We start from the raw sequence: 13,367 nt of genomic DNA, 5'->3' as shown, positions 1-13,367 counted from the left end.
GTGAATTTACAAATCTACCATGAATGGTGGTCTCTTATCCTTCTGGTTTTGGTCATGTTACAGACACTAGTGAGTAGCACCAGCACCAATAATGCTGCTAAGGCTGGCAGACTCAAGTGATGGATACACTCTGCTGCGTCACAGCTTAGGGCTGGGTACATATTCAGACAGCTCATGCACTGCCTGTGGTGCTGGGCTGGGGGTGTCTCTCAGAACACCCACAGTCTTGTGAGCTCTTATCCTATGGGTTCACTTGGTTCTGGTTTGGGGGGGGCCTGGAGGCTCCTGTCCACCCATGCTCTTGGCAAAGGGCTGGGTGCCCATGTGGCTCTTGGCTTTGAGCAGCCATATTTGGAAGGCTTAGCTCTAGTGTTTTGTCTGACATTGACTCTCCATCTTCTCAGCTCACATAAATCTTCCCTCACAGGGTGATGCTTATATTTAGTTTGTGTTAGCCTGTGTTAGTGTTAGGAAAAATAAGAGGAGCCATTATGATAGGCTCAGAGTTTAAATGGGTTTTCACAGAGCCTTAAGCCTCCCTGTAAATGTCTAAATGAAAAGCTACTCTTTCAGAAAAAAAACCAAACCACAACTGCAGAATGTAATAGTGAGGGACTTGCTGCAGACTTTTAAATCAGCTGGCAAAATCTGACAGAGCTATGTATTAGGGAAGTTTATAATTATTTTTAAAGAAGGCAAACTTACTTAGTCTCACTTGAATGGATCTTCAAGGACTTGCTCTGTGTATGTTGCAGAGCTGATCTGTGAATTCATATGCACCTACCAAGGCCTTGGATGCTGCAGAGATTTCATACTGGGCATGCTGTGAATTTTGGCATTGTTCCCTTTGCCAAAATACTTGATTTTATGTGTTTAATCCTTATAGCTGCTGTCAGCTGCTGCACTTGGTCTTCCCTGCCACACTGGGCCAGGTCAAAATTCTGTTGAACAAATTTTTTTTATATATTGCGTGTTTCAGCCTCTTTCAAGAGGTTCCAACATGCTGATTCCCTGTGCTTTCTGGATTAGCAAACTATTTGACTTAGGTAATGTTATCAGTAAGTGCAATTTGGTATGCTGAATTAACATCTGCCACTCAGATCTGTATCATGGCATTGTTGCTAAAGTGGCATTAATGGTACAGCCTTTGAACAAGAAACTAATAAAATAATCTATGTCATAGTATATGAACAATTCTCAACTTCTGTGTTATATAGAGATTTCTTGAAAGAACACTTTTGCAATATTAGAATTTAAATGAAAATATTTGTTACCTGGGGCCTTCAACAAGCCAACTTTCACAGAAACTACAATTTGGGTAACAGAATGTGTCTCTTCCCCCATATTACAGCTTAGGGTATATGAAACCTGGTGGCATTACCATCTTCACTAAATCAAATAAACTTAGCAACCTTCTTTGGGAAAGGGTTAACTGCAACAACCCAGTTAAGCTCCTACTTTAGAAAATGTCAGAGGCTGCTACTTTTGCCTGTAGGCACTGGGACTTGCTGAGATGTCAACGAATGGTACCTTGTCTTTAATCACTGATCCAACAACATCATAAAATGTTTGTTTTTCAGGATTCAACCTACAGCCAGCAGCTCCTTATTCCAAGTACAGGTTTACCTTTGAAAACCAAAATATATGCAGCTGTACGAGCAACGAACCTTGATGGCAGGTACCATAAAAGACGATATTTTTTTTCTTGCTTGCTATTCAGCTCTTGGTGTTGCAACTCTTCTGCTTTAGAAACAATTGTTTTTCCTCATATCCTTTTGTATGTTAAAGCAGTTATCAAGATAACCACTGCCCTCATTTGGAGAGTATCAGGTGTTTGATGGTGAGTGCGTATCTTGCCACTGACCTCGTGACAGTTTTCCTGTTTATACTTGAAATACTATATTGCTGTTATTTAAGAAAGGGACTTTGTAAGGTCAAGTGAGAAACTACAGGGATTTTAAAGGTAGGATGATTTTGATTTCTTGTTCTATATGGCTGTGACTTCTGAGACAAGGTATACAACATGAATTGGTATGCTGGTTGACATGTCTAAAACCATATGATGGTTTTAGGTGGTACAATTCTGCTGATACGAGTTGCTGTTTAGTTTTGTAAGTTGTGGGAACAAACAGGTAATATATTGGAAATGCAATATGACTTGCACTCGACCTGTTAAATAGACTAACTTGACTTTAATGTAACAGCCTGCATTATCAGTTTGTACACTTGCCTGTGCTTAATCTCCACCCCTACTCTTACATTGCCAGTTCCCTTCATCTATCACTTTGCTCCCTGTGCAGGTGGAATGTTTTGATGGACTATTGTTACACCACACCATCTGGTAATCCCAGTGATGATCTTCGATATGATCTTTTTTTCAGGTAGGTCCTGTGCATACCCAGTGTTGTTTTGTTTTTGTTTTTCCTTTAAAATACTGTTATAATCTCTCCACAAGTAGTATTCTAAACTGCCTAGAAAGTCTTAAGCAATATTAGCAGGGAGGGCCAAGGCTTAGAGATAACATGTCAGGACTTATCTTGTTTGTGAACATAAACATAGAAGCAAGTGCAAAGTCATAAGAATTATGAAGGTAGAAAAGCATATATGTAAAATTGCTCTACTAGAAATACCATAAACACTCAAACTGAATGGTTAAAGTGGCCTTTATTTTATCAAAGATATCCTTGTGGTGAATGACACTGATATAAAATATCATAGACTCCAGTTCAGGAAAGCAGTTAAGCAAATAATTAAAGATAGATAGATGATCCTGCTGCTACTCCCAGTAAAAACATTTATTTGAATTGGAACTTTGAAAAACGTCCTGGCAGTATCTCAGATTAAATTTTATCAATGACAATTGCTGGGGAAATACTGTCTATGTTTGGAGTTATCTGTCCATTCTGGTTAGCATACCTGATTACTTTTTGCTTCAGGTCCTATGTTTCTTTTGGTGCTGAAATTAAATTATACCTTGGTTGTATTTGTGATGTTGCAAAAGAAAAGATAGTGCTTTAGTAGGAATGCATCATCCCTCTGTGCTTGGGTCCGGTGAGGCTTCATCTTGAGTGCTGTGTTCGGTTCTGGGCACCTCACCATAAGATGGACATGGAAGTGCTGGAGCGTGTCCGGAGAGGTGCGGCGGAGCTCGTGAGGGGCCTGGATCACGAGTCCTGTGAGGAGCAGCTGAGGGAGCTGGGGGTGTTTGGTCTGGAGAGGAGGAGGCTGAGAGGAGACATTATGACTATTCAAATACCTCAAGGGAGGCTGAAGCAAGGAGGAAAACAGCCTCTGCTCCTTAATGAACTGTGATAGGACCAGAGGAAATGGATGGAAGCTGCACCAGGGGAGGTTTAGGCTGGATGTTAGGAAATATTTTTTCACTGATAGGGTTGTCAGGCATTGGAATGGCCTGACCAGGACAGTGCTGGAGTCACCATCCCTGGTTTAGTAGTTAGATTATGGTGTTGATCAGAGGTTGGACTGGGTGAGCTTAGAGGTCTCTTCCAACCTAAAACATTCTGTGATTCTGGATGATTTCAGCACAGCAGCCCAACAGGAAAATTGTGGCTGCCTATGTTGGACATAAGGGCACTGTCTTCTTTTCCCAGGAGCTAAAGCACTGAACTTGCTGCCTAAGTTATGTTATTCTCAGCTAAGAGCTTCAAAATGCTAATCTTAGAGCTGCTCATCACAGTTTTAATCTTCTCTACAAAAACTAGCTGTGACAAGGACCCTCAGACAACTATAATTGAAAATGGCAAGAGCCAAATGGGCCGCTTTTCCTTCGAGGTGTTTCGCTTTGTGAAGCACAAGAACCAGAAGATGTCTACGGTCTTCCTTCACTGCGTGACAAAACTGTGCAGAGCAGATGACTGTCCCTTCCTTGTGCCAGTAAGTTTCAGTGGATGGAAGCTGCTGTTAACTGAGTGGGTATAAAATAGGCATATTAGAGTTACACTACATCCAAATGCTACAGAAGGTTGGATGGCATAAAATGAAGGTGACTCGTAGAGTCTGAAGTAAAAATGTTTTTTTGTGTCTGAAGGAATGTAAAACAACTGATGAAGAACAGAGCTATGAATATTGCCATCTGGAGACAGAATAATGCTAGGCCTGCAAAACACAGATTATTGAACATGTGAGAAATGACCTCTTTGCATTTCGGTCCTTAATTAATTTTTAAAAGTAACAATTCTGAGGCAGCTTCACAGATTATATTCTTAGCATAACACTTAAGAACAAGGTATCCACAATTATGGTGGATGAATATAAATATCTTAGGATAGAATTTATGGAAAACTTAGATATAGTAAGTGTAGTTATACTGACAAGGAAAGTTTGAAAGAGTTTCTGATAGTGAAAATAACCAACTACATCCCCTGTAGTTTATTACCTTATAGTTTGGAAACTGCTGTTCTGAAGTTCACAAAGTTGTGTCAGTTTGAAAAGCTTCTCATTTTAGGAGTGTCATGAACAACAAATATGTTTTGGAAGCAGAAACATTTAAATAAATTTATAAACACAGAGTACTCTGTGTTGATGTCTTCAGAATGCAGTGTTGTTTCCAAGTTAATGACTTTCCATTTGGAATATTAAAATGCTATCACTTCAGTACACTTCGGACATCTTCTACATTATTTTATATATTTTGCTACACTTTTAAATAATTCATTATTTCTGCTGAGCATTTATGTTCTGAGGTTTTTGAAGTTCTTACACAAGAATTTGAAATTAAAGAAATGCTTTTGGTTGAAGTATACTTGGGTACCCAAGATTAAGGTAGATGATAAGTTAGAAATGTTAAAGGTATTTTCCAGAGGACAGAGCGCTGGGGATTTTTTTTAATTTAAAATTCCATGGAAAATGTGTGAACTTTAACTTGAGAAGCTTGCTAGAATTGGGATTTCAGCATGCTCTCTATCTCTAGTCAAGCAAAACATTTGTTGGGGAAAACTGTTTCAAAACAAAGCTTTGGAAAACTAACTACTGAAAATTTAATATACTCTAAGGTGGATCTTGTACACAACAGTGATGTAGTTCTGTAAACAAAGTGAGGCAAAATACAACAGGAAGCCAGGCATTTCTAGGATACACTTCTAGGGAATATCACTGCTACTTCTTAATGCAAAGTAATTTAATTCATACTAAGAAATAAAAGTTGTGTTACTTATAAAAGAGTTTACATTAAAGCAGGAAGAACAGCAGGGCAATAATTCCATTCCACTCTGAAACTGTGATTGTTTTGATTAACCACTCAGATTTGCAGCAACAGAGAAAGAAGAGATGCTGGTGGGAGAACAACTTGGAGCCCTCAGAGCACCTCTGGCAATGCTGTAATCTCTGCTGGCCCCATCATTACAAGGAGTGGTAGGAATGAGCAAACTTTTCCTATGGACTGCTGGGATTTCAGAAACCTGGGGAAATGTTTTGCAGTTAAATATAAATTTTCAGCTACTTAGACAAAAGGTGGATTCCCCATGAGTTTGGGTATTTTTTCCCCTATTGTTGGAGTCTTTGGTAGAAATTTTGAGCTAATTTTTCTGTTTGACTGATGCTTCCTCCCTACACCAGTAAAATCACTGTGGGATACTGTTATGTATATGAGGCCACTATAAGAGCCCACACTCAGTGGGCTGACATCTTTTTTTTGTCAGATTTCACTGAAGATAATGGAATTTAAAGTGCTGTGTGCAGTGTTGAAATTTAATTTGGACAGCTAATGAATATTCACTGTCACTTTCTATTCACTATTTCTTCCAGCTTTACCTGTGGGTTTTTATCTAAGTGTTGCATAAAATTAATGCATGCTATGCTTAGCTTTCAGCTATAGGAAAGAAATAGGAGAAATACAATGTAGATTCTAAATAGAGTGGGCCAAATTATACTTTTTAAATCCAGGGTGAAATTCCACTATTACCATTTTTATGGTAAAAATATTTTCTTTTTTAAAAGACAGCTCTATATTCATCCTACAGTCTCTGAAAAGAATTTGTGACTGCTGCTGACAAAATAATAAACCCGAAATATTTGAAAAAAGTTTAAAAAATTCCATTTACAGATGTTTCTAAGTAGTTGCAGTTAAGAAACTGATTTTGACAGTTTTATATTTAGGAAGATAAAAACAAGACTGAATTCTGTCTAGGAAAAACAGTTGAAACACCTGAGAATATAAACCTTCTTTATGTGCAAATGCTTGTGCCCATGAATATGAAGAGAGCAACTGACCCTCCAGAATAGGGAACCCTTTAGCAAGAGATTTAGCATCAGTTTTAACACAAATATTCTCTGTTAGAAGCAATATTTCTGCAATGAAAATTAGTATTTTTTTTCTGCATTGTGCATAACCCTATTGAGTTGCTGCTATCTGATTAGTCAAGAAAAAATGAAAGGAACTAGCTTCAAAGGTGCATACAAGAGTACTTAAAGGAAATGAATGACAGGTTTGCTCAGACAAACAGAGAAATGCTGCCTTAGGCTTGATAAAGCTTGTTATAGGAGCAACCCCTATTACATAATACAGCTTATGATTCACATTCTGTAAATGCTGCTTATACTGCAAAGCAGCCCCATCAATCACCTTTAAATACTGAATAATTTCAAGCAAAGATCTCTCCAGGTGTGCTTAAAGACCACAAGATCTGGATAATGGACTTTATAATTTCTTGACAGCTATTGAGGGTGTTTTTTAAATGAAAACATGAATAATGATGGAAAAGTAAAATATTTTTTTCATCTGTGTGCTACTTGAGATGTGTGGCTAAAGCATTTTATATTAGATATAGTTCTACATCTCCATAGCATGCTTGTGGAGTATCCCACTCCTGCTGACAGAAGAATGCTTTGATAGGAAATACTCTGAAAAAAAAGAGAGATTCTGTTCTGAACTCTGCCATGAATATCCTGAGTGGCATTGAGCGAGTCAGTGTGATTTGCACTCCATTTTTCCTTCTGGAGCAGAAAGAGCAAAGTAGTAATTCCTCCCACTGACCTTTCCCATTGTGAAAGTAAGTGCATTAAAAATGTGAAGTTCAGGAATACTACAGTCAAGGAAAGAAAAGAGGGGAAGGTCATGAGGGAACTTGAACAGAGCTATCTGGTTTTGGATGAGGAGTATGGAGTGTGCAGGGTGCAGTGCTGGCTTACTCTGGTGTGATGGCATTTACACTATTTTCAGGACCATCCCTGGTCTGGTTTTAGTACAGATATGTTTGTAGGGACCCCATCAAGCCTACTCACCATAGCATACACCCCAAAATTAGGTCAGCAGTCGTATGGTTGTGCAGCCCCTCACTTCGCTCATTTATGCTAGTGCTGCATCAGTCTCAGGGATGGCCCTATGTTTGTTCTTTTCAGAGAAACTTCTTGTTTGTTAATCTGAAGTAAGTCATTACAGGAGACATAAACAGAAGAAAATGTTTTAGTCTCTGTGTAGAGGAACAAAGCAGATACTTACTTGCAAAGGTGAAATTGTGTAGCTTCTGATGGATGGCTCATTTAAACTTAGAAGACAGCTGCTCAAAACAAATGTATATCTGAGCTGTGCTTGGAAGCTGCACAAAAAAACCTCCAAAACAAAACAGTGGCAAGAAGTGTATTTCTGAGAGGGATAATGGTAAGTAAAAACTGGAGACAAAATTCACAGAATGCCACTGAGTCAAGAGAAAAGTGAGCCATGGGGAAAAGACTTTTTTTGTAATTATTTATTGTCACTGATGATTTTTTCCTTGAAAACCTCACGTTATTTTTTTTCCTTTTCAGATTATCTCATAATAGGATAAACAGACTTGCATATAATACTGTGCTTATGATTATATTTTTATTGAGGCACAGAGTAGAACTGGCCCTGTTTTGAATTCAAGAGTTCCTACATATAGGGTGGAGGTTTTTGTTTTTTTGGTTTTTTTCCACACAATACCAGTGAACTTCATATGTGTGCTCACAGTAAAAAATAAAGCAATGTTATGCAATTGATTATATTGTCTGTATTCTACCTGAGTTGGTAAAAGCTGCTAGTCAATATTGCAAGTGTAGCTGATGTGCTTTGAAAATAAAGCTAGGTCTAGGAGTAATGGCTTTTTTGTTGCAAGGAGGGGAGGAGACAGGCAGAAGTATCTGTAAAATATAACATATCCCAATTTTGTTTTATACAGATGAGACGCCGACCAACAATTCACAGCTTGGTAAGTTAATCAGAATTCCAAGAAATGTACAAGAGGGTTTCAGTGAAACAGAACTGAGGAGATGAACCATTTTGATTGAGCTCTATATAAAAGCTAAATTTTACTTTGGCTTGTTTTTGTCATTTAAATGAGTCAATACTGACATGCTATAAAGCAAGCAATTGCTGAATCTGGAATGCTCAGTTAAATTTGTATACCCAGCCCCACTGACACAGCAACTTCTAATTCCTATGTTGGAACTGAAATGAAAATCTGCTGCTATGACATATGAGACATAAGCAGTAAAATCTGCTCATACTACACAGGAGTAAGCAATAATATACTTATTATGGTGCACTTCAGTTCAGTTCATAGCTCAAAGCTGGAAGATCTCTACTTCAGTTCCTGTTTTACTTGCACTTAACAATACAAGGAGCCTATGGGGAATCTGGGGTAGAACTTGTGGTCTGCTAGGGTGATAAAGGATATCAGCTCCAGGAGAGATAAGATAACATTGGCCCATTGGGCCATTCCACCTCTTACTTGTTCATGATAGGACTGAGTGGCACAGGCAACCTGTCCTGCTCCCTAAAATCTAATATTATTTGTTACTTTCTTTTCTTAACTCAGGCCATATAAAAAGCAGCTGCTATTCTTTCCTGGCATGGAAACAAAGTTCTCTCTGTAATGAATTTGTTCCATGGTGTGTTCCTACCCACTGGTATCATTAAAATAATAAATATTAATTAGCAAAATCTCAGTTTGCTGCGCACAGCTTGCTGTGTTAATGGCTGCTCCCTTTCTTTTCCATTCAATGAAAGCAGCCCCCCTCTCCTTCCATCCCAGAGCAAAGCCATTTCTCTGCCTACTGCTGTCCCAGTGGAGATCATAGAAGTAGAGCAAGGTAAGATTGCTACTGCAGAGCAGAGAAGAGAAATAAGGTCAGAAGGCAGCATAGTGTTGAGAAGGGCACCCTGATCAGATGAGCTGACTTTTCAGCTTTGCTGAGGAGTGAGGGAGAGGGAGTGATGATGTTGAGGGCAGTAGACTGCTTCTAGGAGGAGCAGTCTGGTTTCCCACATAAGAAGCTGCTTTGGCATTTCACTTCACTCACCACCACTAATAATGGCAAACACATATTGGTGTTTTAGGTAGCACCTGCCACTCAAATATCGGGGTTTGTTTTGTTTTGTTTTCCCCTCTTCTGGAAAAGATGGTACAGGATGGGTGTGTGTTCCAGTATCCGTGAACAACCTGCTGAACTACTTTAAATAGTTCATATATTACATCTTCTACCTGAGAATTGATAAACATACTAAGAAGCCTTTTATGAAGGCATAAAGAGAAGCTCGAGTAACTCAGCTATTAGTGCCAAATATGCTTGCTTAAGGATTTATATAGACTTTGAATTGAGATGTGGGTAATGATATCAGAGAAGAAATAATTTCATTAAGACCACAAATCCTCTGCCTTGATAGATTTTGGACAAAGACAGCCTTGCCTTTAATAGCACAGGTCAAGGCTGGTCACTAACATATCAGTATCCCATCACACGATGGATATTAAAAGAACTAATAAGCATTTTCCAAGAATACTTAAATATGCTTTATCCAACTATACAGGTGATCATTCTGGAGTATAGTTTTACTCTCTTTATTTTCATTGTTCTGCATATAGAGTGTTGTAATGGAAAGAGGGAAGTATTTGGCATTGCTTATAGATTGTAACCAAATCTTACCTGTGCATTTTTGTTCTCCTTGCAGCTTACCCAAATGGACCTCCCTTCCAGATGAACCCAGTCACCAGCGCACTGATTTCTGGTGTTGTTGTCCTAGGAATCACTAGCATTTTCTTTTTTGTATGTTCCCTAACCCTTCTGCACAGAAAGTGGCCCAACAGTTCAGTCCTGAGTGGCATCCGAAATCCAGTTTTCAACTGAAGGTGTTGATTTACTTGCACTTTTTCTGTGGGGTTGCCTTTCTTGTCCATGACATATGATTCAATTAAAAAATAACATTAAGGCAGCGCCCCAGCTGTATCCAGCTTCTCTCCCAGCTCTTCTTTACTTGTAGATTTGCTACAGTTTGTGTAGGTAAGCAGCAGTGATATTGGTAAAAATCCTAGAAAAAAATGAGAATCTTAATTATGTTTGTGATCAGACTGTATGACATTATCCCCATGGGTGTGCTGACAATTCAGCACTTGTCCATGGCTTTCCAGTAAGGTCTCAAAGCTGAAGGTGAGCACCCTTCCAAGTATACAAAACCTGACACAATCAGAAACATTCATAAGTTTAAAAATACCTACTAAGATAAGAATCACTTATCTTAGTCATGATACTTTTCAAAAATTTGAAAAAAAGGTTGTGTCTCAGGAGGAACTTGTATTCATCTGTCTTGGCTAAAAATAACCCCAGAGAGACTTAGAGTAAGTGACTTCTAGTTATTAATAATTTGAAAATGTTTTCTCAGATACATATATTCTCTTGAATTGTGGTCATATCACGTGAAGGGCATAGTTGCTGACTGTCTTTGAGTCAAGTAATTTAGGGCAAACAGCAGCTGGTCCCAGGGAACAATGCTGCAGCTCCTGAGGTAGATGAAACGTTTTCCTGCAAAATCACTGAGTGAGTATTGGGGACAGTTTTAAATCTAACTAATGTTCATCAGAAAGTTAATTCCTTAAAGCATTGCCACATCTGCAGTCTTCAGTCAAATTCCAACCCTGGTAACTGCTCCAAGAGAAAACTATTCCTTTCCCCCCTGAATCCTTGAAAAGGGAAGCTAATACAAACCAGTAATTCCCAGATTTTGCTCTTACAATATTATTTTTGGAGCACAATTTGTCAGTTGAAATATCCTGATTTGTAATGGCCAGTTTTGCCTCATGAGTTCTGCAGTTCTAAGATAAAGCTTTCCTTTTTATGTGAAGAGTTGTACATCAACACCTATTTCTTCAACAAGTTTTCCATATGGATTAGAACTCTTCACTGCATGGATGAGGGGAAGAGGGCAGGTAAAAGGATAACAGGTGAGCAGCAGTACCATCCTGTTGACTCTAGTCACTCTGATAAACGTCGGACTTAACTGAAGTGAGTGTGAGTGACCAGGTGCCCTCAAATAGGAGCACAGAGCAGTGGCATAGCTACGTAGAATGGACGAAAATGCTGGTACAAGAAAGACCATTGTAGGCACAATATATATTAAGCTGGACTGCATAGGCAGTTGGGGTTTTGGTCACACATACAGCAGTTAAATGGCATTTTTCATGTACTGTACATATTGGCCCAGAAACACCTCATTGATATTTATCATCGTTCTGTGTTAATCATGTCTGTGTTTTCATTGATGTGATGCAGCTGGCTGATGATTTGGGCTTTTTGACTCTACAGACAAATACAGACTTGTTCTCAGTTTTCTCAGATCCTGCAAATGCTGTATAAAAGGCTGTTGTTTGCAAAGTCCACTGTGCTGTAGTGTGGTATCCCTAACAACCAATACTGTGCCTGTTTTCATCCAGTCTTAATACCTCAGAAACATTTTTTGCACTTCAGGGGTTAGGTCTGATGACATGTAAAACATGATTGTTTAATAAAATTATTTTAAACATTCCAGAATGGATGCTTTGGCTGCACTGTTTTCCTCCCCCTGTCAAATCAGTGACCTCATTCTACAGAGGTGAAAACTGGACATGATTTTTAAAGTTAACTTGCTAAGAGCTTTCGATGTATTGGATAAATCAATATAAGTATAGGTTTACTGGCCTTTAAAGGAGTGTGATATACTCTGGAGATTTATATCCTAGACTCTGGGGATAAATAAATTCAGATAATCTATTTTAATTTACTCATAAAGACAATGATAGAAATTCCATTAATATAATTACAACTTTATAACCAGTAGCTTTAGCTGAAAGCTTTCAGTGATGAAGAATAGCCATCATCACCATCCTTAGTAAGGCAATTAATTGCCATCTCGAACTGTTTTTGAAAGACTATTTGTGATGTGACTGATCAGCTTAACTTGCCAGACACAAGAAACTGCTGTGCCTTCATCTTCTAGACTGAGGGAGACCCTTTTTCTAACACATAATTTTATTAAGACCCCAGGGAAACCAAAATCAAAACAGTGAATGGTGTTGCAAAACACGCCAAATAATCAAACAAAAAAAATCTAACAAAAAAAACCATACCAAGAAACCCCCAAACAAATAAAGCCCAAACTAACAGCAACAAACAAACAACAAAAAAAACTAACCTAAAATGCAAGAGAAAAATAAACCCCAAAAAACCTAACCAAAGCTGCTGATATCATACTTGTCCTATTTAAATTTCTCTATACATCTGGAAATATAATTTATTGTTTTTATACAGAAAAAGTAATTTAAATAATTAATAAAGACAGTTGTTGACCAGCCTTTTTAAGGCTTGAATAGCCTATTACAAAAACTGAGTTTTTAGCCAATAACCTAATGAGCAAAATGTTTTTCTTACATTAGTTAAAATTGCTGGAGTGGTTTGTTTTTGTGAAGAACCAGATTAGATTATGTTCTTTGTGTAACTTTCCCTCATGCAAAAAATTATTAGGTACCAAAGGGTGATCCCATGCCTATTAATTTGGTGAACAGAATTCCCACAGTCATCCATAGGAGTGATTATCGAGCTTGGTGTGAATTTGAGTTTATTTGTCTTCATCATTCATTCAGTGAGATAATTACTTCTTTCTCCTTGGTAAGAAGAGCCATGGGTGGAAAATGATTTCTAAACCCAGGTGTATTCATTTGCAGATCTGTCATGGGAATGCTTTATGAATGGTTTGTAGGGGAGGTGAAAACTTGAGCCAGACTGCCCAAATATTTTGAGCAGAGCTGACTGTATTTTTAAAAACATTCCCATCCCAGCTTGTTTAAAAGAAGTTTGAAAGAGGTATTTAGGAACACGAAGAGGCCATAAGTCGTGACCTCATATTTCAAGAAACAATGAAAAACATTTCTGGTTTTCATGTACCAAACAGAAGCTGGTACATGAAGGTTACACCCTACATCTTGAAGGGCAGGATGATAGGTGAGACAGAAGGGGGAATGGACTGAACAAATAAATTACCTACAGTGTGCAGGGACTTCTGGCACTTTAGATACTAGGTTTTAAATGGAGCAGTGAATTAAGAAGACATTTTGTCCTCTGGATGAAGGAGCTCTGCCCAGATA

At 38.3% G+C, this 13,367-nt stretch overlaps 1 protein-coding gene across 1 annotated transcript in view; it reads left to right on the top strand.

Annotated features, from left to right (window-relative positions):
• The window catches only part of ZPLD1 (zona pellucida like domain containing 1), a 28,947-nt gene extending 18,652 nt beyond the window's left edge, over positions 1-10,295 (top strand). The window contains exons 6-11 of the mRNA XM_008496804.2: positions 1,581-1,678; positions 2,301-2,381; positions 3,723-3,894; positions 5,262-5,370; positions 8,154-8,183; positions 9,926-10,295. Of these exons, the coding sequence (XP_008495026.1) occupies positions 1,581-1,678; positions 2,301-2,381; positions 3,723-3,894; positions 5,262-5,370; positions 8,154-8,183; positions 9,926-10,101 (666 nt within the window). The 3' untranslated portion in view covers positions 10,102-10,295. The remainder of the gene's footprint in view (positions 1-1,580; positions 1,679-2,300; positions 2,382-3,722; positions 3,895-5,261; positions 5,371-8,153; positions 8,184-9,925) is intronic.
• Positions 10,296-13,367: the final 3,072 nt, after the last annotated feature.

The sequence above is a fragment of the Calypte anna genome, chromosome 1 (genome assembly GCF_003957555.1).
Source record: "Calypte anna isolate BGI_N300 chromosome 1, bCalAnn1_v1.p, whole genome shotgun sequence".
NCBI lineage: Eukaryota > Metazoa > Chordata > Aves > Apodiformes > Trochilidae > Calypte > Calypte anna.
This window is presented reverse-complemented; position numbering and strand designations above follow the sequence as displayed.